Source organism: Miniopterus natalensis, chromosome 14, assembly GCF_054644295.1.
Source record: "Miniopterus natalensis isolate mMinNat1 chromosome 14, mMinNat1.hap1, whole genome shotgun sequence".
NCBI classification, from domain to species: Eukaryota; Metazoa; Chordata; class Mammalia; order Chiroptera; family Miniopteridae; genus Miniopterus; species Miniopterus natalensis.
In genome coordinates, this window is record NC_142094.1 from 58,418,506 (window position 1) to 58,443,599 (window position 25,094).

Consider the following 25,094-nt stretch of genomic DNA (forward strand, 5'->3'; position numbering starts at 1 on the left):
CTCCCGCCGCGCTCCTGCGCCCCCTGGTGCCGCGGGGAGGAAGCGGCGCGTCAGGAGCCGGGGGACCCGGGTGCTCGCCGTGTCCGTGGAGTCCCCGCGGCCACCTGCGGCGCTGGCGCGAGCGCTTTAGGCGACGCGGCCCCCCGCTGCAGGACGCCGCCTGGGGGGTCAGGCTCATCCTCCCTGCGGGGCACCCGCAGGCGTCAGGCCCGGGGCCTCGGCTCTCACGCTGACGCCCCTCCCCGGGACACCGCAGGAGACTCGGAGCCTCTCCCCAGAGCTCCTCGGAGGCCCAGGGACTGGGAATCACGGCACAGGAGGGGAGGCTGGCCGCGCACGCCCCGGGCTCGGCCGCCGCTCACTGGGGGGCTTCGCGGGTGGCCGGGCGCCGTGACTGTCAGGGGCGCCCTCACGCGGGGCGCGGCCGCCGGAACGCGCATGCGCCGCCGCGGCGCTGGAGCCTCACGCGGCCCGAGCCGGAAGCAGCTGCTGCTGGGTGTGAAGCCGGACGAGCCGGAACTTGCTCGGTTGCACGCCCACTTCCTCGGTACCCGGGCGGAAACTCAACCTCCGGAAGAGAGGTTCCGGGCTGGCGCGGTCTGCAGGCGGCCGAATGGAGACCGAGACTGAGGACGCGCGTTGGGGCCGCCGCCCGACGCTGGCTTCTTCCTGGGATGCGGCGTGCGGGGCCCTGGACCGGAGCCTCCGCGTCCTCGGAGACGGTGTCGGCGCCCGGGACTCCGACTGGGACGAGCTGCTGGCACCGCCTCCCCCGGGGTGCGCTTGGCCGGCGGGGACGGGCTGCTGCTCGGTGACAGCCGGCTCCGGGCGGGTTGCGAGGGGACTCGGGGGCCGCGAGGGGACGGGTCTGGGCCCGGCAGCCGGGGGCGGAGCCCGGACCGGCCTGCGCGGGGAGCCCGGCGCGGGGGGCGGGGCGGGGCGGGTGACCTGGACGCGGGGCGCCCCGGCTCCCGCCTCCTGCCCTCGGGTCGGCCCCGAAGGCCCCGGTCAGAACCGGGCCCGCCGCTGTCCCGGTGGACAGACGCGTGTCCGCCACGAGGCGTGAAGGCCCAGCCGCGGGGACCGTCCTGTCCCCTCGGGCGGAGGGCGCGCTCTTTCCCCGCCGGTGGCGGGCCCGGGGCCCCGAGCCTCACCCGGCCGAGACGGTCCCGGGGCCGAGGCGCCCATTCCCGGGTCAGTTTTTTTTTTTTTTAATTTTTTAAAAATATTTTTATTGATTTCAGAGAGAGGAAGGGAGAAGGAGAGAGAGAGAAACATCAATGATGAGAGTCACTGATCGGCTGCCTCCTGCGCGCCCCCGACTGGGGACCGAGCCCGCAGCCCGGGCCTGTGCCCCGACCGGGAATCGAGCCCCGATCGCCGGGGTCCCAGGTCCACGCGCAGCCGCCGAGCCGCCCGGCCGGGCTGGGGCCGTTTCTGTGGCCGCGCGTGGACCGGAGGCAGACGGCAGGGAATCGGCAGCAAGGCCGCGCTCCGCGGGCGGTCAGAGGAGCGTGTGGTCTGACACCCGTGCCTCTCCCCTCAGCCAGGACCTGGTGACTCTGAGGAGGAGCCCGCGGGGCCAGGACGACAGCCCCTGCTTCCTGCACCTGCGCTGCGACCCCCGCGGCGGGGCAGAGATGGTCTCCGTGGGCCTGCTGAGCTCGGCCAGGAACATGGAGGTCTACCTGCGCGGGGAGTACTGCGGCACCGGGAGGGGCCGCGCGGGCGGCGAGCGCGGCGGGTGCGTGCCCCGCCCCCCCCCCCCCCCCCCCCCCCCGCCGGATCGGTCCCTGGCGTCGGTGTCGGGGGAGGAGCGAGATCCCCCGGGGCCGCCCCGTCGGCCTGGTTGGTAGGAGGGTGGAAACTGAGCCACCAGAGGCAGGGAAGCTGGGAGAAGCGCAGCCCGTCGGTGCAGGTTTCTTCTGTTTCCTGCAACTCCCGGGGGTCTGTTTTCCAGAAAGTAATTTGTCCCTCAGGCTGGAACTTTGAACATAGCTTCCCCTGGGAGGCCCTTTGCAGACAGCGCAGGAGCCCAGCGCTGGGCTGTACCAGCCTGTGAACCCGTCAGTACACTTTTTGGGGTGGTTTTTTTTTCTGATTTTTTACAAAGGTTCTGTCCTAATCTTTCTCTTGTACCATGCATGTTGGAAATAGTAAATACGTTTATTGAGCTTTAAAGTATGCTCTGTGCTCCATGATTCTACCTTTGTTATCAAATTTAATTCTTTCATGTACTAGTAAGTGGCAGATGTAGGCTCAGTGCAGTGTAGTAGGAGGCCAGCACCTTCATGCCTCCCCGGACAAGCTGAATCTCAGGGAAGGTGTTGTCCTGGAAACCTTTATTTTTAAATGTGTCTATTAAAACTGATAATGTCTGAAAGTAAAAAAGTCAATTTTTATTTTTTATTTTTAGTGAACATGAAAAGATTATTTTGTACAAAAAATACCTAAAATTGGAGTCCTCCACACAAGCTTGTAAAATAAAGGTAAGTCATCACTAAATCTGAACTAACTTGAGACTGCAGTTGTTCTTGTATGATGCATATGTACTTTATGTTGGGTTAGTAATGCAGCTAGGCCAACTTAGTCTCTGGTTTTAGTTCAGAAATACTTAGTAAACATTAAAAGAAAGTTATTTTCTAAAAACGTTTTTCAACGTTCTCCTTTTAAAATTTGACCATTTACTAGCTGTCGCAATATCATGCCATGTACCATTGTTAATACAGTTAATACTTTTATACTCTTAAGCCTTGGAAAACTAAGTTAAAAAAATATTTTTATATAAAACTTAGGTGCCAAGAAAGCCACAAGCAGATTTGGTCCCAAAATACTGAGAAAAAACACAATTAGAGACGTTTCAGACAAGGGCACCACATGATGATTGTGTTTAATATCATTATTTATTTAACTGAACTTTTGTTTTATAATAGTTGCTCTCCTTTGGTGAAAAGCAGTGTGTGTTCATCAGTAAAGTTGTGGTGCACATGAGGCCTGTTTCAGCAAATTCTTCAGCAAGCTCTCCTGCGCTGGGATCAAGGGTGGACCTCGAGAGGGTCCAAACCATTGTGGAGGCCATTGGGTCCACGCTCTCCCCTGGGGCTCAGCAGCTGATGAATATGGTTAGGTTCCAGCAGCAGGTACGTAGAAAGCGATTTCTTTCCAGATACCATTAAAGTGCCTTAAATGATGGCTTTTTATTAAGGACATGTAGTGACTTAATTGTTTTCATTGAACTTTTATTGTTGCTTTGTATAAGATAGCATTTTGTATATCTGCCCTCTTGCAAAAGAATGTTTTTGTTACAGAGTTCACAATTTTCCATGAATTCACTCAAGCATGTAGCTTTGATGAATGAGTGTTTATTGAGCAAATTCTCAGTGAAGAAGCCACTGTTTGGGTCACTGTAGGAGGTTCAGAGATCGGTTCTCTGTAGCCTATCTTCAGGGGTCTTCACAGTCTCATTAGGGCAGTTAGGACGCCTGAGTGAGAGATGACGAGGGTGGTCAGGATGGTTTGCCGAGGCCTTCGAGGAGGAGGCTCGGAGTCCGCAGGTGCATTTGGAGGGATGCACTTTCATGGGTAGAAGTGTGGGTTAGATCTTCAAAGAGAGAAGGGGCAGGATATAGCTAGGAATGGATAGTAGGGTTTTTTGGTCATGTTTTTAAGGTTTGGGGTTTTTTTGGTTTAATTCCAAATACCTTATGGCTTCTCTGCCATGAATTTCTGTCAGTTCAGAAGGGCAGTAAGTAAGTGTTCTAATTCTTTCCTCATGGGCACTCTATTCCCCACCTTGATGTGATTCCTTCTGGAGTTTTCTTTCCTGGTAGAAACACACACAAGTCCCCCCACCCAACACATGGGCGGTAACCTGCTTTCCCCACACACCTGAGAAATCATTACCTATGGGGACACTTGGGGAGCCCTCCGGGGGGAAAAAGACAGTGGTCCCGTTAAATCTTCTTTTAAATATGCTAATGAAAGACTTCCTGCAGGTGGGCAGGCCGTGCTTATGGAGTGACTCTGCCGGACACGCCTGGTCCTCTAGGATTGCTTAGTGTTACCAACCAGCAGGCTGTGGACAGTCTCCCTGGACAGTGTCGTGTAGGCCGTGTGACTCTTTATTGAGAATAAAGTAGGGTGTTGCATGACCCAGACTCCTGCCTCTGCGGAAGTGGTGTCGCCACACACACTGTTCAAACCTGCACCTGTTAACTTGGGCAGGGCCTGTCGTGAGGGACCTGGGAGCCGGGTTAGAAGTCCTAGACCTCTCCTGGCACTGCCTGTGCCTGGGAGCACTTGGGTTTTTGAAAGTCTTATTAATTTCTTGTACTTGAAGTTCAAATTTGTAGGCTTTGTCTTTGCTTCAGCAGTTCCGGATAATTGGAGGGGAATCTGTATCAAAGTGCCTGGCATGTAGCTGTCTCTCGGTGTAACTGTGAGAGGATGTATCCCATTTTCTCAAAGAAAATATATTCAGTTGAGTTGAGGCCCTAAAACATAATTTGTTATCCTACAAATTACTATTATTATATATTTTTTTAAAACAGGTTTTTGGGGTTTTTTTAGTCTTTACCCAAGGATATTTCCCCCCCGCATTGCTTTTCAGAGAGAGTGGAAGGGGGAAAGACAAAAACATCGATGTGAAAGATCCTACAAATTATTAAAGCAGACATAGCCCTAAGGTAGCTCGTGTTAGTCATTGAGGACATCACGCTCTAACTACGTAACTCTCTGGTGCATCTTCCAGGAGAGCAGTTGCTAAAGATGTCCGTAGGTGGGCTTCCCAGATGTGCAGGTTCACAGGTACTATTTAATTCTCTGAAAATTACCAATTCCTGTGACTCAGTTGAGAGCACTGCATTGTATTACCATAAATGAAGAAGGCCACTGTAGTGGAAATGATTAAAATCTCAGACTCGAGTTTGGTGGCCTGGTTGATGTCCTGGCTCTGCCTCTTACTAGCCGTGTGACCTTGGCCAAGTTACCTTAACCTTGGTCTCCTCAACTTCACACTGGACAGCAGTGGTAGCTTCATAGGGAGGCTGTGAGGGTCCAGTGAAAGAATGCACGTTGCCTGATTCTAAGTTGCTCCGAAGTTAGCTGTCATTGTCATTAATGTTTACCTGTTTGCCTTGCTTAGAATTGTATTCCCATTGGAGAGCAGCTGCAGTCGATTTTGGGAAACGCAGCCTACAAGCGAATGATTGGCCTGCAGTCATCTCCTGCCTCAGGAGCCCTTGACGGGTCGCCCTCCACACCTGTTTCTTTTAGAACCCGACTGACTTCGGGAAACGGGACTGAGGACTTGAAAGCTTACATTGAAAAAAGTTCACAGCCGTCCGGTGGAGGAAATATTTCACACCTGGGAGAATGTAAAGTTGTGCCACAGAACCATTCTCTTCTCGAGAGTGACCTTAAGCATGCAGTGTCTTCCTTCCTACCAAAGAGGGCAAGTGACAGCTCAGGCACAGCTCACTCCGAGCTGCTGCCCTTTCTCCAGAGCCTGTGTGGGCAGGTGAACCGCCTCCGAGGGGGACAGAACACCGAGTGGCCGGGACATACCCCCAGACCCAGCGAAGGGGTCGTCGGTGTTGGGTGAGTATTTAAATAACTGCTGGCTGAAAGTGTTTCCACAGATCGTTTCAGGAGCTTTTACACTTTCCCACTAACACACTTACAGGAAATAAATATTCTGAGCAGAGTGGATCGTTTTCAAAGAAGTGCCTGAACCTGGAGGTGTTGAGGCTTCTCAGGTGTAAGGGAGGGGGGAGGGTGCAGGCGCCAGGGAGGGGTTGGAGTAGAGAGCTGCCTGTTGAGTGGAGAGGAGCTGTGGGAACCGTACTGGACATGTTTTGCCTCTTTGCTGAACCATGGTTACAGGCTATTTTTTCTGTATCATGTTAACCTAAGTTAATTTTGGAACCATCAAATCATTTCTAAGCTTATAATTACTTACAGCGCCCAGGCTCTCATCCCCTGATCTCATGCTTCCAGTTTTTGGCAGCCCTGGTTTGATGGAGGTGGCTCTTCAGTGTGGGCCTGTCCTTTACAGAATTGCAGTGTGTCCCAATATTGCCCTGGACTCAGTTCTGCGCCCCAGTCACAGTCCTGGCTTAACTGTTTTGCTTTAACTGTTTCAATCTTTTGGCTTAGATTTTTCACATATAAAATGAGGTAGTTATATTGTTTGAAATTTTCCTAAGGTCTTCAATAGTGTTGAACTTTGAGGAGTTACTTTAAAAACGTGGTTCTTAGTAAGGGTAGAGAAAGATAACATTAGTCTTTAATTGTTGATAGTCTAGGACGGTAACTGGCCAGCATGTGATATGGCAAAAATAAAACCCCCAAAAAACAGAAATGCAAAGAAACAAACAAAAAACTGAACAGATTTCGAAGCTGCTTCTGGCCCAGCTGAGATGGGATGCCCCCCTTGCCCTCAGAGCCTCCCCTCGCAGACAGACACCCTGCGTGTCATACAGCAAACATCCAAAGGCTAGAAGGTGGAACGGGCGGACTGCGTGGGGACTGTGAGGCAGCACCCCTTCATTTTCAGTTACCTGAGCGTTTGCTTTGCCAGAGATTGTGCTGCATTTTGTCAGATATTTTGTGGGGTCAATTGACATGATCATATGAATTCCCTACAGTCTGTTGATGTGGGGAATTACTAACTTTGAAAAACTGAGCCAGCCTTGCACACCTAAGGTAAGTCATGGCACGGCAGGGGTGTAATTCTTTTTTACACGTTGCTGGATTTGATTTGCTGATATTTTGTTGAGTAGTCTTGAATCTAGCTCAGGAGAGATACTGGTCCGTATTTTTCTTTATACAGCTTGGTCTTTGTCTGGCTTTATATCAGGGGAACACTGGCCTCATAAAACCAGTTCTGTGTTTTAGAAGAAATTGCATAAAATTAGTGTTATCTCTTCTTAAAATGTTCAGTAGAATTCTCCAGTGAAACCAGGCGGCCTGGATATTTCTTTCTTGGAAACTTTTCAATTATAAATTCAGTTTCTAAGGCAGGTAAAGTTATCAGTTCTCCCCATTAATGTAGAGGTTAATGAACATCATGTGTATTAAAACCCCACTACGATGTTCTGTGGACATAGACATGATTCTTTTTAAAATTAAGAGACTGCAGAAGAGGTAGCAACTAAAACAACTTTGAAAGGTGTTAAATTGGGAGGGGTCACTCTTCCTAATGTCGTCTCACATGGTGAGAGTGTTGAGACTGGAGTAAGTCCTGCCAGAGGGGGAGGAGCACAGGTCAGTGGAACGTTCGAGGGCCCAGAAATAGACCCACACAAATATGCTTGACCGATTTTGACACGGGGGCCTCAGCAATTCAATGGGGCAAGAATAGTCTTTTTAACATAGGGTCCAGGAGCCGTTGGCTCTCCAGGTGGCAAAGTGAGCCCTGACCCAATCCTCACACCTTGTACAAAAATGACTCTGGGTGGATGATGGACTTTCATGTAAAACAAAGCTGTCTGCCGGCTGCTTGTTGTAGAGTTGGGTGGTTTTGTTACCACATTAGAGATAATGTTACTGTTTTTAAATTTGTGTTTAGGATGGGAGAGCAACCTGTTTGCTCCTACCTGGAAAAGATTCTTTCTAAAAAGATGGAACTGATGGAGAAGAAGCTGATGGACCACATCGATCAGCGCATCTGTCAGCTCCAGGAGCACATCGACGGCAAGATCGCTGTGTTGGTGGACTTGCTGCAAAGTCCCAGCTCCCCGCCCGCTGGGCTGCGTCTCACACACGACGACTCCGGGGAAGGGCTTTCAAATGGGGAAAGATGAGGGCTCCACGCGCAATGAACTGCAGATATTTATTACCTATTTATTTCAAAGCAAACCCCAAAGAGTCCCGAGCAGGCGTGTTAGTGTCGTTTGGGAATTGTCATCTTCCTCGCACAGGGTGACCTCGGCCTTCGTTCAGCTGTGCCTGAGGTGGGACCCGTCCTGCACCCGAGAGGGAGCGCGGTCGGTCAGGGGCCGTGTTTGCAGTGCTGTGCGCGCTGCGGAAGTTTACACGCACTTCTGTGCTTAAGTGTCTAAAACGTTTAAGGGTTTCCGGTGCAGCTCCTTAGTGTGATGTGTATGTGTTTGAGCTGCGTATTTTTTAGTTTATACACAGACTATGTTTTAGGGACATGGGAAAAGTGCTCAGAGTATTTGATTGATTTCTTCTCATTGTCCTTGGAAAACCAGGTACTTGGGACACGCAGCCTTTGATTTCAGGTCACCAGGTCACATTCTGTATTGTTTATCTCCGATAACAAGGTGCGGCGTTGGCACCTCGGTATCGCGACTGTTACTGGTGTGGTGTTCGTGCCAGTCGCGTGCTGCAGTAACTGGGACAGGAAGTCAGAACAGCTCCTTCCCTGCTGGCGTAATTACTGTTGATTTAGTGTATTGGACCTGAGCCCTTTCCTGGGTGTGGGTGTGGGACGTGCCGAGGCTGCGGGGGGGAGTAAGGCAGTGACAAGGAGACGGCAGTTCTCGGGGACGGGCTTGATTTTCAGAAACTTTAACTCTTGTCTGTGTGCTGAAGGGTGATGCATTTGCATCTAAGAAATAAGAGTGTTCGTTTTGGACAGGCCTTGTCTTAAGTAAATAGAAACGCTTCCTTGCCAGTGAGTCTCTGCTCATTCATAGTGTGTTCACTCCTACACTGCTCAGGTGACAGTGTGTGGGCCTCACTGCGGCCACAGCCACGGAGAACCTGCGTGTCACTGTTCTGGTCTCTAATTTATGAGGCGTTCACAGCGCGTGTAGCTATAAGGTAGCCTTTCCTTTCCACTCATGAGAACTCGGCCTCACCTCAAGGGGAACCCTCAGTTCAGGTTACAGCTTCTGGTGCTTGTAGTCTCTTCACTGATTTACAAAAATGCCGCCATGTGGTTGTAGCCACAGTCACTACCCTCAGAGCCAGGACCGTGGATAAAAACAGGTGGAAGGGGTTGAAAAACTGATGATAGAGTCTCCTGCATGTATATGATGAGAAAATATAATTGGGGAGCAATATCACGATCATTTTAAAAAATAATGTTTGTCAATGTGAAATTTCATGTGTGAATGGTTTCCCTGCCTGTTCGTGAACTTGACGCACGTTGTGACTTTGGTAAGTGGAGCACGGGGGCCGGCAGTGTCCCGGTTTAACGGGACCGGGCGAGAGAGGAAGCAGCGTCTCTCCCACGGGCCTGGCTGGGTGCAGGCAGAGGGGCGGGGCCTGCGCGGCTCTTCCTGGGCCCTCACCCGGCCACCTCCACACCCAGTACATGGCTGGCGCTGTGTTCGCCGTGCAATCAAATTGGCATCCTTGCTTTTCCCTACTGCTTGCTAAGATTATAGACGAGTTGGCGTCATTGAATATTTAAACCCTCTCTGCTGTTCCCCAAGAATGCAAAATCTAGAGATGAAAAGACCGGCCTGGATGAAAGTGGACAGCACGGCGCCGTCGGGAACACACGGGAGAAGGTGAAGCCTGGCCCGTCCTGCTGGCAGACATGCAGCCGCCCACTTCCAGAGCCACACGGTTATGACTTACACACACGGGGAGGGAGATGAGCCAGAGGTGCCAGAAGCTTGTCCCACACCCCAGAAGGGATGATGCCAGAACAGAAGGGGCCGGGTGACTGCAGAGCACATTGTGGGGTGTTTTGATGCTGAGAAGGAAGTTCTAGTCTGAAGCCAAGTGGTTTCCTATTCTGAGGTTCTGCCAGGGCGGGGGGTGCAGGCAGAAAGCCTCAGACCTCATCAGAACCAGGGGCGATAAGAAGCTGTTTCATGATAGTCCCCCAGAGGAGAGAGGGAGGCAAGCGCGAGCTCTCTCTGAAGCAGTTTGTTATAAGCCTCTCACCCTCTCTTGACCCAAGAGGATCACAGAAAAAATTGCACCCCCCCAGCAGAGAGTGAACGGAGAGCCTGGACTTCCGCGCTCACTGGGCTGTAGAGAGGTGTCCCAGGGTCGTGTCCCAGGAGGCCGAATGGGGAACTGAGGCTTATCTCCGAGTTGTAACACCCCTGCCCATCCATTGTGGTGTCGGGGAGACCTTGGGAGTCGACCTCCTCACTGACCCAGTGGCACTGAGGCACCATTCCACCTACCTCCTGGGGTGGCATCAGAGGAGGCCTTGTTGAGATCCAGGACTTTCTCCTGCACCCGGGGGTAACAAGGCCACTTCTGTGGTGCCAGTGGAGAAAGCATGAGGTTTTTTCCTGCAGTATTAACCGTAAGGACTTCATTGAGCTCCTAGAGGTAAAACTCATGAAAGCGTGCCCTCCTCCGGCTCCCCCCCCCCCAAAAAAAAACCTGGGTCCACAGTTTTTTTAAACTCTCAAGCTGATCCTCATTCGGCCTCTGGCAATTCATTAATTATCGTTTACTTGCTCCCTCCAGCTGCTGCTTGAGCAGTGGCCTGCTCCTGCTAAGCTGATTCTCTTCTCTGCAGTCAGTTGTCTCTTCACTTTTTGGGGTGGCTCTTTGCCCTGTGACTCCAATTCTCTGGTTGGCCTAAGAAGACTGGTTGACTTTCAGTTTAGTTTTTTCAGCTTTTTTCTTGTTTTGAGAATGACAACTCACAAGCTCTTTACATGGTGCAGTGAAAACTGGAAGTTCTGTGTTCATTTCTATTCACTTTGTTATTTCTGTTCTTAGACTAGATAATCTTGGCTGACCTATCCTCAAGCTCACTGGCTCTTTCTTCTGCTCACTAAAGTCAGATGTTAAGCTTCTAGTGAGTTTTTTTCAGTTATTTTACTTTCCAACTCCAGAATTTCCATTTGGTTCTTTTTTAAAAAATGACTTTCTATCTCTTTGTTGATGTTCTATATTAGAGACATCACTATCATACTTTGCTCTTTTAGACATGGTTCCTTTGAACGTATTTAAAATAGATGATTTAAAGTCTTTGTCTAGTAAGGCCAATGTCTGGGGTTCTTTGGACCAGCAATTAATTTTATTAATTGCTTCCCTCCGCCTATTTTTATGGGCCGTACTTTCTTGTTTCTTTGCAAGTCCTATAGTCTGTTGTTGAAAACTGGACATTTAAAATAATATAACATGGCAACTCTGAAAATAAGCTTCTCCCCACTCTCCAAGGATTTTTATTGTTACTGCTTGTTATAGTTGTTACAATAAACCCTCGATTTTGGGGACCTTGATTTAACAGACTTCAGATTTAATGGATACAATTTCCAGTCCATGTCATGTGAAAATTAACACCCTGTTAATTTTAAAATGCTTTTAACCAAGATTTACTTATAATTAACAGGTTATTTTTTTGTCACTAATTCACTATTATTTTTAACAAATTTTCGTGATTAGGCCATATATTGGAAAAAACACTGTAGTAATTTCGTCGACATAAATAAGTATCTACAGCTATAGTCTACATATTTAAATCCAAGAGTCACCGCCCATAAACAATATTTGGTGAATGATTAGCACGTGATCACACTGCGTCAAGCACAGTAATTGGCTCTGTTGTCACTGGCTGACTTTCTGCAGCACTTTTAACTCAAGCAGGCTGATGTTCTCAGGCACTAAGCCCCGCTCCAGCCTGTGCATCTGTTTACTCATGGTGACTGGTGACTGGATGCATTTACTAGACCTACTCAGTATAAATTTAAAATTACAGTGATACATACAGAAAACTTTTTTGTGAAATAAACTTTTCATACTTAATTACACAAGTGTGTCCACATAAGTAAAAACAGGTCAACTAATTTGTCAAATTTTTGACATACGCATTTGGAAAACCTACTTTATTATATAACGGACTTTTGGCCTTAACGGACACTCCCTCACCTAGATTAGCTCGTTATATTGAGGTTTTACTGGGTGGTTTTTTTAGCGACTTTTCTTAACAAATTCGGTAAAGTCTGTATTCCTTGCTGTGTGTGGACGCTGAAGCCTCTCTTGATTACTTAGTGGTCAGCTCCTGGGTTGCACAGAGATTATCTTAAATGTCTGGAGCAGTATGTTTAGATATTGGTCCCTCCACATTACATTTTATTTTGTTACAAACCCAAATTTGCTAAGAGTCAAACTTTAAAAGGTTCTCTGAGGGACACAAAGCCTCAAAAGGTGAGACTGAGATCAAATGATTTAAAATAGTATTCGGGCAACCAGATTTCCATTGGGGCTGAAATGTGTCTGAATGCAGCGGAACTCGGAACTTCGAGAAGGAGAGGGGGTGTCCACAGTGCTGATGTCACACAGCCTGCGGCCTGGTGAGCACAGAAGGTGGAGCCGGCCGGGTGCCGTCCATTCTGCTGGCTCTGGTGCAGACTGTGCCCCTAACAGCGAGCTCTTCAAGCTTATATCTTAACTGCTCGGAACGAGGACAGCTAGGATCTTCTTTCTCACGTTAAGATGTACTGTCCCCTAAAGCTTGTTTTCATTGTATTTTTTCTTTACTGTCGGCACTCGTCCAGCCTTAATGTCTTAGACAGTAAGTATGCTTGGGCGGAGGGTCGTTTATTCTTTCCTGGCTCACCGTTCCCTGGTTTCAGGAAGTCAGATTCAGCAAATTGCTCGTTCGAGACAAATTGGACTTCCTGGGAGGGTTTAGGATTCAGGAGGGGAAAAGGCAGTTGTGAGTGGGAGAATGGAAACCCTGTTTCCTAGAACAAGGACCCCAGACGGATTTGTGTCTTCTCAGTATGTTTGATCATGACATTTTGAAAAAGCTATTCTCACAGTCGTTCCCATAGGGGATTTTTAAGCCTGATGTACAGTGAGGGGTTAGTTCTTACTCTGAAAGTGAACATATTTTAGGGGCCCAGGTGCTTGGGAGTAAAACCACTTGCTCACTGCAGGCCTGTTTGTTACGTGGCTGCACATTACTGCCTGTGACAGGGAGAGGGAGGTTCTCCCCTCCCCCCCGCTTCCTCCGGATTTTCATTTCAGTCCATCTCATTCATAAATAAGCCATCATCGCTTGGCCAGGTTAGTCTCCTAGGCCTCCCTGGGAAGACTCGTTTGTGTTTGTTTTTTTAAATGCTTTTATTGATTTCAGAGAGAGGAAGGGAGAGGGCGGGAGAGAGAGAAACATCAATGATGAGAGAACCATTGATCAGCTGCCTCCTGCTCGCCCCCCACTGAGGGTCGAGCTGGCAGCCTGCAAATGTGCCCTGACTGGGAATCGATCCTGGTTCTTAGGCTGATGCTCAGCCGCTGAGCCACGCGGGTGGGTAGGCTGGTTTGTGTTTTACACGCACAAGACTTTGTGCTTTGGGCTCCTTCTCCCTTCCCCGGAAGAAGCCTATAGAGCTTGCTGCCTGGCTGTGTGGGGAGGGGAGCCATGTTCATTGCCCACCCACCCTCCTCTGCCAGATGAAACGTCTTCTAAGATCAACTCGATAATCTCCTTCAGCATCGGTGGCGGTATCCTGGCAGCTATGCTCCTGCTGATAGGTATCGTCACCTGTATTTACTTCAAAGTGGCCAAGGCACTGAAGTAAGTCACGTAAGAGTGGATGACACCCCTCACGTGGGACACCCGGGCTCTGCTTGAGCAGGGCCCCTCCTTGCCTGGGGGTGACACCCTGGGTGAGGCCGGATCAGCGGGCAGGTGTGAAAAGGCAAAGGCAGGTGAGGGTAGAATCCTGGCTTCCCCCCTCTGGCTGGGGTTGTGAGCTCATAGTGCGTGTTCTCAGCCAGGCGCTGTGTGTCAGCTCCGTCTGCTGTCCTGAGGCCTCCTGGAGTTGACCTCAGCTGGCAGGCGCGGGGCACTGGCCGGGCCCTCCCTGTGTCCCAGGCCCTGCACACTGGAGACTGGGGCTGGCCGTGTGAATGAGCCTCTGCCTCAGTTCACCCAGAGGCCGGGCTGAGGTGACCTCCCGGTGCCTGAGCGGGGAGCTCTCAGGATGTTCTCTCGTTCACCGTCCATGGCCTTGGGGACAGGGAGGCGGCCTGTAGCCTGCAGGGGTGTGGGGAAGCCGAGCTGTGCATGGAGGAGTGTAGCTCAGACAGGTAATTACATTTGGGGGCGAGGACCCTTCAAATATGGGAGATTGATTGTCAGGAGCCGTGCTGTTCCCACACTAGGAAGGGAGCCCGTGAACCTGAAGGTAACTGCAGAACCTGGGGCGGCCGGTCGTGGCGCCTCCCCCCCCCGCCCCGTGCTCTGCATTTAGGGGCCCACAGCGATCAGCTGGGCCATCCACACGCACAGTCCCCTCCCCCTTACGGGCTGTAACCTGACTGTGCGTCTCTAGTGATCAGGAGACGAAGGAGTTGGACGAGCGGGGGCCGGGGCAGGAAGCGCCCACCTGAGGCCGGTGTCCCGTGTTTGGCTCCAGCCCTCAGCTTCCCAGAAACCCCTGACGGTTGTGACCAGTGGACTAAGAAGGAAGTTCTCATCCCACATGTGTGTCTGTCTTTTCTTAAGCTCTCCAAATCCACCTACTTGTTTGGCTGTAAAAAATCATCCTTCCATGGTCACCCAGGACAAGATCACGGCGGCCACAGCCATAACCGCTGGCTACTACCCCAACCTCCGGTACTGTGACGATTGCCAGTTTTATGCTGACTTTGATTCCCTGCCTCCATGCTTCTGTGATGTAAACGAGGGTCTCTGACTCGGGCGGGCATAAACATCTTCACGAGCAGTATTTCTTTCTTAGCAGAGTGTTTTATATTCAAGGCAAGTTTTATAGTGTTTGTAGTGTGTGCTGTGTAACGTGTTTGTGTACTTTTGAATAAACGCAGTATTGAAAACAACCCTCGCCGCCTCGCGTATGTTTGTTGTTAGTTACAGATGTTCTTAAATTGGTGTATTGCCCGCGCTGGGACTTGGCAACCAGCCTGTGATGTCCTCTTGCAGTCTAAGGAGAGTGAGGTAGGAAATAAAACCTCTCCAGCCCCCGAAGGATTCACACTGATCTTAGGGCGTTTCCTGTCTCGGCCCCAGCTAATCTTCCGAAGCTGGCGGCCTTCGTTCAGGCTCCTCTCCTTCCCGGGAGTCATCCGCTCCCTTCCAGCTACTCCACGGCGGACGGTCCTGCTTGACTGTCCCGAAGGTGAACCCCGTAAACCTGCCCCAGGTCAGCGTAGGCCTGCGCCCTCTGCAACCCCAACACTCCAGAGCCCAGCGAGGGGTCTGGGCGTCAGGATTCCTTCCTCTCACCTGTAAAACAGTGTCTGAGGGTTTTAATTCACCTGCCTCAGGCTCTCTGGACATAACCAGCTAGAAGTTCCCAGAACTGAACCTGGCCCTGGCCCAGACTTCTTCCACCCTGTGTCTCCTGCCTCACTGCCAGCAGCCTGGCAACATCAGAGTGACCACCTCCCAGGGGCCACCTCCCAGCTTGATTCTTTGGACCCCACAGGCTTCAGTGTTTAGAGAAGGGCAGTGATGTTCTCCCCTCAGTGATCTGAACATGTCACAGGCAAAGGCCCGATTCCTATCCGTGCCAGGAGGAATTCCTCAGTGCCCACCCCGTGCCAGGTGTTGGAGGCTCCCCATGAATAGCTTTAGCTGGGGTTACCCACGGGGCCTCCGGGAACCAGGGGAGGGGAGCAAACACTCCGTGGAGGATGCCGATAGTGAGCGGGTCACAAATCTACCCCTTAGGTGCTCACACGGACACGCTGCCCTGAAGGTCACTGGGAGGCCTGTGGAACCAGGCAGGTGAAACGGGGTGTAAAAGCCACTGGCCCTCAGGCTTCCCTCCCCTTGCAAGGATGGAAGCCACAGGCAGGCTCATCCCTTTGGCCTTTTTAATGCCGTCAAGTCAGAAGGTAAGGCAATCAAAATAGGGGAGACCTTGTGAGAGGCCTCCGCCCAAACTTTTTAAACGTCTAATGCCTTTTGTTAGCCCTAATACAGAGAATATTTACACATAGGCTCTTTTTTACACATAGGATATTTTTCCATTGATTTTTAGAGGAGGCAGACGGGAGGAAGAGAGGGGGAGAGAGAGAAACATCGATGTGAGAGACACATCTATCGATTGCCTCTTGCATGCACCCCAGTCAGGGCCGGGGATTGAACCTGCACCTGAAGTGCATGCCCTTGACCGGAAATCAAACCCGAGACCATTTGGTGCTCAGGCCAACACTCCAACCACTGAGCCACACTGCGTGGTCCACTACGCCTGATTCTCACGGTCACGTGTCGGGTTCCTGGGAAACACCTCGGACTCAGAGGTTTGTGTGCAGAGGATCCCTGGGGCCTGTGCTCGGGATCAGCCCCAGGAGGGGGGGAGGACTGGGCCGGGCAGGGGTGGACTCCCTTCAGCCACGGTGCTCAGGCCTCTATGACCCATAGCTGGTCGAAGGCTGTGAGCTTGGACGCGGCAGCTGCCTTGAGCTGCGGGAAGGTCCTGAGAGCCGTGGAGCTGGGCCACCGGCACGCTGCTCGGAGTGAACAGTGAGTGACTCATCCGAGGGGGCCTGGGTGTCACCAGAGTGGGCACAACATCCCTCCTTAAAGGACAGGATCTTCAGACCTTCTCACAAAGTCAAGCCTGGCTCTGCTGTATTCAAGAGACAAGCTTGACAAAGTGTCTCGGGAAGGCTGGGAGAAAGGACCGGCGACCGGTGAGTAGCAGCAGGTGCAAACGGGAAGCGGAGGCCGTCTCCTCACCACCAGCAGCGAGGAGCCAGGCTGCCCACGTGCCTTGCTGCCCCCTCCTGTCAGCAAGGTGGGGTACCCATGGGTGGGGCAGGGAGTCCTGGCTCTCTTCTGGGCCTCTGCCAGCACCCCAGAGCTGTCTCAAAGGGGTGCCTCGTACCTGCTGGGTGGGCTGCAAGCCCAGGCTCCCTGCCTGGTCTCCACCTGACGTAGGGGATGCAGGGGAGGCCCTGGTTACTGCCCGGAGGTGATAAAAGTTGAAGCTCCCCACCCTGCCCCTCCGACACCACCCTGGGGGGAGAGGTGAGGGGCGCTGGGGGCAAGCCGAAGCCTCGGCTCCCCACTTCCCCTTTGCGGGCTGGGATGGGGGCAGGAGTGGTTCTGGTGATTTGTTTCAGAATCTAACTTGCAAATGATAACCAGAACCGAACAAAGCTGGGGGCCAATTTGTTCCCTTTGAAATAAACTGACGAAGCTTGTTTTGAGTCAATGATGAAGAATAAAGGATGTGTTTGATTCGACAGACCAGTTATTAGAGTTTCTTAAAAGAGAGCAGGGCCTTCCCCACAGACAGTTTATTTTTTTTAAGACTCTTGGCCAGATCTGAAAATAAATTCTCACAGTACCAGAGGGATGGAAACGAAAAGATCCACCCACCAGCGCATCTCAACATTAAGGAGCCAATAAAAAATAAATAAAAAACCTTCCCCGCCCAGTGTGGCTCAGTGGTTGAGCTTTGACCTATGAACCTGGAGGTCACTGCTTGATTCCCGGTCAGGGCACAGGCCCGGGTTGTGGGCTCGATCCCCAGTTGGGGGCGAGCAGGAGGCCGCCGATCCATGACTCTCGTCATTGATGTTTCTCTCTCTCTCCCTCTCCCTTCCTCGCTCTGAAATTGATAAAAACATAATAAATAAGAAACCCTTCAGGTTGGCAACATGTTATAGAGAGAACTGTTCTTTGTGACACTTTGCTCAGTTTGAGACACTGATCGAGTCCTGATAGTAAGGAAGCAACACAGCCCTTCCCGTCACGGAGAGCGACTGCCGAGAAGTTCAGTCATCAGAAAACATTTATTTAGCAACACACCTCGGACGGAACCTCCGTAGCCGTTTCCTGACCCGTCTCCATGCGGACAACCCCTGATTGACCAGACCGATTACTTTATTGAAGAGAAAGAAACGTTGCTTCTAATTTCTAACAGATTCGTGGGGAAGTGGAGAAATCACCCAACGTTCTTGCTCTGATCAGTTCTCCTGTGGATCTCCAGCGGCCCCACCACCTGCAGGTGCTGGGCCTGCTCTTCCGCGGCGCCCGCACCCCTCCAGCCCCGCCCTGCGCAGCCCCGGGAGCAGCGGGAGGAGGGGTCCCCCGCTTTGCACACGGTGACCTCGCACTGCAGGTAGATCACGCTGTAGCTGCTGAGGAAGCCGAAGGCGTTGAACCTGAACTGGGCCGTGCTGTCCCGGGGCGGGTGCAGGTTGACGAAGGTGTCGTCTTTGATGCACCTGGAGGAAGAAGAACCCAGAGCAGGAGGAGTAACTGGCAGCACAGCAGAATCACCGACCCCAACGTCAGGCCTGGGCCCAGGCCTCTGAACTCCAGGTGGAGTTGTCCCCACTACCACTCTTTGTTTTACATAAAAAAATTTATAACACTGCCTGTTGGGGGGCAAGGGAGCTATAAGGTGAAATGACACCCGAGTTCTAACTTGACAAGTCCTTTGTTTAACTGGAGGAGCCGGAATAAACGGTGCTGAGCCTGGGCTAACCCGCCACAGCCCGGTGCCCCGAGGGGTGGGGAGTGTAAACAGTCATAAAACTCAGAGAGAAGGGAGTGGGCACGAGGGGGGGATGGGACAGCAAGGGCTCTGCCAGGACTCGGAAAGTCAAGGGAAGTGGTCCACATGTCCCGTAACTACTTGCCCCTGCTGGGGTCAGAGGTCAGGTGAGGGCCTTGACACTGCCTCTGCGGCAGGATGGGGACCCGTTCGCACAATCTCATGATTTAGGACCAGTTGAGAAGCCAAAGGTTCCCCCAAAGGAATGCCACGGGATGCCACAGTCCACCCAGGAGGGCCGTCCCCTCCCTTACCCTCGCCGGATCAAGTCGTACTTGACAGTCGTAAAATCACGGGGGTCTGGAGAAGCCACGCAGGTGTCCACAGAGACCTTCAGGCTGCGATCGGGGCTGTGGACTGTGACCTGGAGGACAACCTCCTCTCTCTGGCTGGCGTAGTGGGGCCCCAGGCTCCCCACCGGCGAGGCCAGGGGCAGCTCGAGGAACGATATGGACACGTCGTAGCGGGCGCCCGGCCTCTGGACGTCTGCCCCAGGAACAATTTCAATTGCTGACGGGCCACTCATGGTGCAGGTGAACTTCAGCTGGGGCACCCGGTGCCGCACGACCACTTGGCCGGGGTGGCCCCACACCCGGCCTCGGATGGAGTTGGAGTAGCTGAGGAAGCCGAGGCTTTCCTGGGGGACGAGAGGAGAGTCGGTGGCCAGCGCTCCTGGCTCCAGACAGGCACCTTCCTCCGTGAGCAGGGACCTCTGCTGCTCGGGGCCAGCTTGCTGACGGGCGTCCCGGGAGGCCTCGGGCCTGAGCTCTGTGCCACCTAAGGCCCTGACCGGTGACCTTGCTCCTGGGAGCTCAGGGTGTGTGCAGGGTGCCTCCGGTGGGTGAGCCTGACTCCCTCCTCCCTCCTGCGAGGGCCGGGCTGTGGTGGTGTGAGAGGGGGCCGTGGGTCCACTACGCTGGCTACTCAGTTCCCACCTTCCGCCCCCGGTGCTCAGACAAGCACAGCCCCCCCCCCCAACATCGGGGCTCTAACCCTTTGCTCTGGTTCCTCCCTGTTCTCGAGCCCAGACCAGTCCTGGCCCATGAGCTGTGACCTGCAGGCTGGCCCTGCCGGCCTTTGACCTCCGACCTTCGCTCTCAGCCCTGCTCCTTGCCCTCCAGCCGGACTCCAAGGGGCCGAGAGGGGGGACGGAGGCTGACGCCCTGGGGCAGCCTCCTTCCCACTGCCCTGGGTCTCACGGGGGTGCAGCCTGCACAGGGACATCCGTCCAAGGGGTCCTGGGGTCCTGTGACGTTCTGCCCTGGAGCCCTCGGGGCTGCTCAGACCAGTCTCTCACCTGCTGCCTTTCTGGGACTTTTCTTTCCCGCCCCCCCTCCCCCCGTTACGAAATGTTAGTACAAGACATTGTGTATATTCTGAATGTGTACCTGCTTTACCCACAAGGGAGGGTGTTTTTTTTCTTTTTTTGCCCTTAAGAACCAAGCTCTCTCCTCCCCCTTGAGGGTGGCATCGCATTGCGAACGCAGTTTAAAAGGAAAGTGAACCCCCAGGCCCCCAGGCCCCGCCCTTCCCAACCTGACCCCTGACCCGGGGCCTTCCAGTGCTCCCGGGCCTCCGGAGCCCTCCCAGCCCTCCCAGCTCGCTGGGTCGGGGGACCTCCAGCTGCTGTGCCCGGGGCCGTCCCGCTCGCCTGGCTCCATCTTCTCAACCAGGTCCCGGCCCTCGGCCACCCCATTCAACGCGACCCGCCCTCCACCCCGAGCCACTTTCCCTTCCCTTCCTGTTTCATCAGCCACTGTTTTAAAATATATATATATTTTTAATCCTCACTTGAGGATATTTTCCCATTGCTTTCAGAGAGAGTGGGTGGGGGGGAGAAACATCGATGTGAGAGAGACATCGATGGGTTGGCTCGAGCCTGCAGCCGTGATACGTGCCCTTGGCCGAAATCGAACCCGGGGCCCTTCAGCCCACAGGCCAACGCTCCAGCCACTGAGCGTCCGGCAGGGCTGTCTGTTCCTCTCAACCCTTTTCAGTGTAAAGGACGCCCGTCGGTGCGTTGGTTCCGTGCCCGTCTCCCTCTCTCGAGCGTGTAGGAGCCGGGGCGCCGGCCCCGCCGGTCTGGTTGGCCCTGTGTCCTCAGCGCCCGGAGGGCTCTTCATTGGCTGACTCTGACGTCAGACGGGCATTTCCCTGTGGGTAGCCTGGGACTGGCCACCACCCCGGGGGTTCCCGACCTGCGGTGTCCTCTGGTCCCCGCACTGTGGCCGGCACACAAGGTTTGCTGGGGAAGCTGGGCCAGCCAGGGCCAGGGAGGACAGCTGGTGGCCCTCCGAGGCCCGGGAGTTCCTGGGGCTGCCCTCCTCCCAGACACTGGGGCTTCACCGCTCCTGGGGCAGAAACTTCTGGGGCGAAAACTGGAGTTTCCAGAGCACAAAGGGTAAGAATGACCGTGTTCTGCCCAACCAGAGACAAGATGTCAAGTGTGGAATTAATGCAATGATTTGGCACTGTGCAGACCATCAGAATGGATGTGACTCCAACAACACCGTGTTTTCCATGTGTGTGTGTGAGTGTGTGCACGTGAGTGTGCGTGCGAGTGTGCGTGAGTGTGTGCAAGTGTGTGTGCATGTGTGTGCGAGTGTGTGCGAGCATGTGTGTGTGTGCGAGTGTGTGTGTGAATGTGTGCAAGTGTGAACACAGGTGCAGAAGGATGGAGGGAGCACACGGGGATCTCGCTTTGGAACATGTTACACTGCTGTGTGTACTGAGGAAAACCGTTCTGTGATTACACACTCTCCCTGCCTTTGGTGGTCTTGTCTCCTTGACTCCAGTGACGCTGTTTTGTGAAATAAGCGGGTGGTTAAGGAACATGAAATAAGCATGCATTTCTTTACACAGAAATGTCCTGGATATTTAGTTCCTGGACTGGGAGACACAGCTGGCGCCCTGGTCAGACACACAGCCGTCAGACGGACCCTCTGTCCTACCCCACACCCAGCGCCACGCTTCACGTGGCAGGTGTGCACTGATGCTGACGAAGCCTGTTGTGAAATGTGGCTTTGGAGCTAAGGGAATAGCTCCCACCCATCCACCGTCCACCCCCATCCACCCCACCCCTCCCTCCATCAGCACTCAGCGCTGTTACTGTGTGTTCTAAACTCAGCACATTCCCAAATGGGAGGAAAGTTTCAGACAAACTGGGGGGCTGTTCCAGGCCTCCCTGAACTCAGAAATAAAGTCACGGCTTGTGTCTCTCCCCAAGGTTTTTAAATAGGTGGCTGGCTTTTCCAAGCCTCTCTCCTGGGCCTCCATCCACAGAAGGGCACCACCACCTTGACAGTTTCTCACCTGCTGGACGGTGCCACAGTGGCCGTAAGGAACGTTGAAGACCAGGTAGCGCCCCATGACCTGGGGGCGACACAGCTCATCGTTTAAGTGGACGTCCCAGGAGGAGTAACCCAGCCTCCAGAGGTAGCCCCGGTCAATGGTGACTTGGAAGAAGTGAGGCAGGCAGGTCAGCTGGGCTGCGGGAAGACAGGGGGACACTCACACGAGAACCTGATCCACTGGGCGTGTGGGTCAGGGGGTGGGCTGTGGGTGTTTGTTTACTTTATAGAAGTACCGACTGCCCTGGGTGGGGGGCTCAGCTCTCATCGCCCCCCACTTTCGACTTCACTTTCACTGACTTAATTTATAACCCCCTTTTCCAAAAGTCACACAGCAGCCTCGGGGAACCCTACCCACCACGTGCACCCCACGGGCCCGGGGTCAGAGCCTCATCTAAGGAGGTAAAGGACAGCTCATTTCACATGCTGTCCGGTTGGAAAAAGAGTGGGAGCAAAGGGGGGTTCAAAGGGGTTTCTTCCCCAACCTCCAGAAGCCCAGTGAGTGGATGGAGATGTCTCCTCCCCAGACAACGGCTCTCCCAGCTCCCCCTCTGCAGCCTCAGACCCCAGGAGAGCAGACCTTACCGTGGTCCTTGGGCACGACAGGGTCGGCTCCATCTGGGGGGGGGGAGAAGGGGGGGAGCAATGTCAGCTGTGCAGAGACACCGGAGGAGGTGTAGCCAGCAGTAGATGAAATGTAGGGACGCCGCTCACTTGGTTTAGCTACAAAGCTAGCACTAGGGCAGGAGAGTGCTCCAGGGCAACGCAAAGGAAAGGAGAGCCCCACGCCCCTGATGGAGCCACAGGGAGGGATGCTGAGCGTGTGGAGTAGTGTTGAGAACACGGTGTCGTCTACAGGAAGGTTTGTGGAAGCAAGAGACCAGCAAACACAGGGCTGTGCAGGTTACAAACGCTGTCACATCTCTGAACGCTGGCTGGTGCCCCTTCCCAGGCACCTGGCACACCTGGAAACTCGGGCTGGAAACAGGAAGCCTGTGGCTAGCAAAGGCCTCCCCAGCCCAGACGCAAGCGGGACAGTGACCTAGGGCCAGGGCCCAGGCCAGGGCGTGTGGCTGGCCGGACTCGCTCAGCCCCCTCAGGCACTGTCGGCCCCAGACTGTGAACAGACACAATAAAAGTGAGGATCTGGAGGACAGAGACCCCACGGCCTCAGGCAAACTGAGACGCTCAGGCTCCCTCGGGATTCACGTTTGTCTCAAGGGATCTCTGAACCCTTTTCTATTTGGGCCCCATTTCTGTGCAAAACAAAGGCAATTCCTACATCAAGGTAAAACGAATGGCAGAGATTCCTTTACCTTGTTTACCTATAAAAAACCAAGAATGGGGCAGACAAGGTGAGCGCAGACGTGGTCACCAAATCTAAGAATCCCACTTACGTGGGTAAGCCTAGGAGAGCTAAAGGAAGTACCACTCCCCACGGGGGGGGGGGGTCAACTGTGGAGGTCAGGGTGACAACTGTGGCGGTCAGGGTGACAACTGTGGAGGTCAGGGTGACAAGACAGATACTGGGAGATGATCAGAGTACTTAAGGAAAGGTATGGGCCAAGTCTTGGATGAAAGGGGCACAAGGGGAGCTCAGAACATTGTGGGGTCTGACTTCTGAGGGCCAGGGCAAGATGAAGAAGGGCCTCAGCCCAGGATGTGTCCTCGATGACCTTGAGACTGAGAAAGGCACTTGGATACATTGTAACTCCTATGACCTCAATCACTTATGACACTGTCGCTTCTTCCCTTGGCCTCATGATCTTGCAGCTATATTTCGGAACAAACATTGCTCTGAATTGTAATTGGACAAAACTGATTCATAAAATCACGGAAACATTTACCAAAATGGTTGGGTAACAGACATGCTCTGGTTACCCTAGACCCTGCCGCCTTGGCCGCCTGACAGCCCTCGGGGGCCGAGCTCTGACCTCGGGGATGCTCGGGGAGGGGAGAAGGGGCAGCGCCCCGGGGGGCCCCGCGCCCCTGGTACCTGCGCAGACCACGCCCGCGTCCTCGCGGTGCCGGCAGTCGTGCCGGGCCCAGCCTCGGTGCGCGCAGCGCTCCAGCGCGTCCTCGGTGCCCGCGCAGCGCACCCGGTCCAGCAGGATGGGCCCCTCGCCCGGGCCGAAGCGCGAGCGCCCCGGGGCGCCGAGCGCGCGGCCGCAGCGCAGGGCGCGGCACACGACGCGGGCGTTCCTGAGGCTCCACAGGTCGTCGCACACGGTGCCCCACTGGCCCCGGTGCCAGACCTCCACCCGGCCCTCGCAGCGGCTGCGCCCGCCGGCCAGGCGCAGGGGCGGGGCTGCGGGCAGAGAGCCAGTCAGGGCGGGGACCTGGGGCCCCTCGTCCTTCAAGACGGAAACAAGTAGCACGGGGCGCGTTCCGCCTGTTGTATTGTTTCATTGTTTCTCTCTCTCTCTCTCTCTTTGTCTCTGTCTCTCTGTTTCTCTCCGTGTGTCTCTCTGTCTCTGTCTCTTTCTGTCTCTCTCTGTCTCTGTGTCTCTGTCTCTCTGTCCCTCTCTCTCTCTCTCTTTGTCTCTGTCTCTTTGTTTCTCTCCGCGTGTCTCTCTGTCTCTGTCTCTCTGTCTCTCTCTGTCTCTCTGTGTCTCTGTCTCTGTCTCTCTGTCTCTCTCTCTGTGTCTCTGTCTCTCTCTGTCTCTCTGTCTCTGTCTCTGTCTCTCTCTGTCTCTGTCTCTCTCTGTGTCTCTGTCTCTCTCTGTCTCTCTCGCCCTCACCAGACATCGATCCTCCTTTCACCTTGACCTTGGACTCCTAGTCTTCAGAACGAGAGAGCATCAATTCCTGCCCTGTACGCCCTGCGGTTTGTGGTTCTCAGTCGCAGCAGCCCTGGCTGACTAAGACAGTGGCCTCAGGCAAATCTCTTCCTCCTTTGGGCCTCACTTCCCTTCTGAACAGGGTGGCTGCTCAGCATCCTAACTCCCCCAGCGGGCGCCACCTGGCAGCCTGTGAGGACTGTAGAGCCCAGGCTCCACCTGGAGCCCCTGGATCCGAACCTGCATCTTAACAAGTCTCCAGGCCGCTCCCGTGCACATTGATGCTTTACACTTGCTGTGTAGCTCATCTCCGAGTCTCCTCCAGGGCTGACACCTGACGTTACTTTAGCCTATGCACCCTGCCCCCCAATCTGCTTTACTCAGAATAGTAACCAGTGGTGGGGTGTGGCCTGGAACCTGCCCCACCTCCCCTCCCCTCTGACCCCTCCCGGGAAACAGGAAGGGTTTGCTCTGGGGTGTGAACTTGCGGGGCTGGGGTTTCTCAGACAGTCACCCACCGGGGCCACTGTGGG

General features: G+C 53.7%; 3 protein-coding genes across 3 annotated transcripts; 2 read left to right on the top strand and 1 right to left on the bottom strand.

Annotated features, from left to right (window-relative positions):
* Nucleotides 1-495: 495 nt before the first annotated feature.
* C14H10orf88 (chromosome 14 C10orf88 homolog) lies at nt 496-10,307 on the top strand. Its single transcript, XM_087824053.1, has 6 exons — nt 496-777; nt 1,547-1,744; nt 2,417-2,489; nt 2,934-3,140; nt 5,144-5,598; nt 7,571-10,307. The coding sequence occupies exons 1-6, from the start codon at nt 614-616 to the stop codon at nt 7,803-7,805; spliced, it is 1,332 nt and encodes a 443-aa protein (XP_087680179.1). The 5' UTR covers nt 496-613; the 3' UTR covers nt 7,806-10,307.
* A 3,817-nt stretch (nt 10,308-14,124) lies between these two features.
* FAM24A (family with sequence similarity 24 member A) lies at nt 14,125-14,736 on the top strand. Its single transcript, XM_016207131.2, has one exon. The coding sequence runs from the start codon at nt 14,382-14,384 to the stop codon at nt 14,592-14,594; it is 213 nt and encodes a 70-aa protein (XP_016062617.2). The 5' UTR covers nt 14,125-14,381; the 3' UTR covers nt 14,595-14,736.
* A 3,080-nt stretch (nt 14,737-17,816) lies between these two features.
* Nucleotides 17,817-24,529, bottom strand: LOC148091586 (scavenger receptor cysteine-rich domain-containing protein DMBT1). The gene is made up of 6 exons (XM_087824093.1): nt 24,523-24,529; nt 23,778-24,089; nt 22,367-22,399; nt 21,744-21,919; nt 18,686-19,068; nt 17,817-18,099 (listed from the first exon to the last, which is right to left on the bottom strand). Exons 1-6 carry the CDS (start codon nt 24,527-24,529, stop codon nt 17,817-17,819), a joined length of 1,194 nt encoding a protein of 397 aa, XP_087680219.1.
* Nucleotides 24,530-25,094: the final 565 nt, after the last annotated feature.

Bases quoted from the DNA above. Each gene is read 5' to 3' on its own strand.
- LOC148091586 (XM_087824093.1), bottom strand. The intron at 21,920-22,366 runs GTAAGGTCTGCT...GTCTTCCCGCAG, and splicing joins TGTCGTGCCCAAGGACCACG to CCCAGCTGACCTGCCTGCCT. The intron at 18,100-18,685 runs GTAAGGGAGGGG...TTCTTCCTCCAG, and splicing joins TACGACTTGATCCGGCGAGG to GTGCATCAAAGACGACACCT.
- C14H10orf88 (XM_087824053.1), top strand. From the start codon at position 614: ATGGAGACCGAGACTGAGGACGCGCGTTGGGGCCGCCGCCCGACGCTG. The intron at 2,490-2,933 runs GTAAGTCATCAC...GTTTTATAATAG, and splicing joins CACAAGCTTGTAAAATAAAG to TTGCTCTCCTTTGGTGAAAA. The intron at 3,141-5,143 runs GTACGTAGAAAG...TGCCTTGCTTAG, and splicing joins TGGTTAGGTTCCAGCAGCAG to AATTGTATTCCCATTGGAGA.
- FAM24A (XM_016207131.2), top strand. From the start codon at position 14,382: ATGTGTGTCTGTCTTTTCTTAAGCTCTCCAAATCCACCTACTTGTTTG.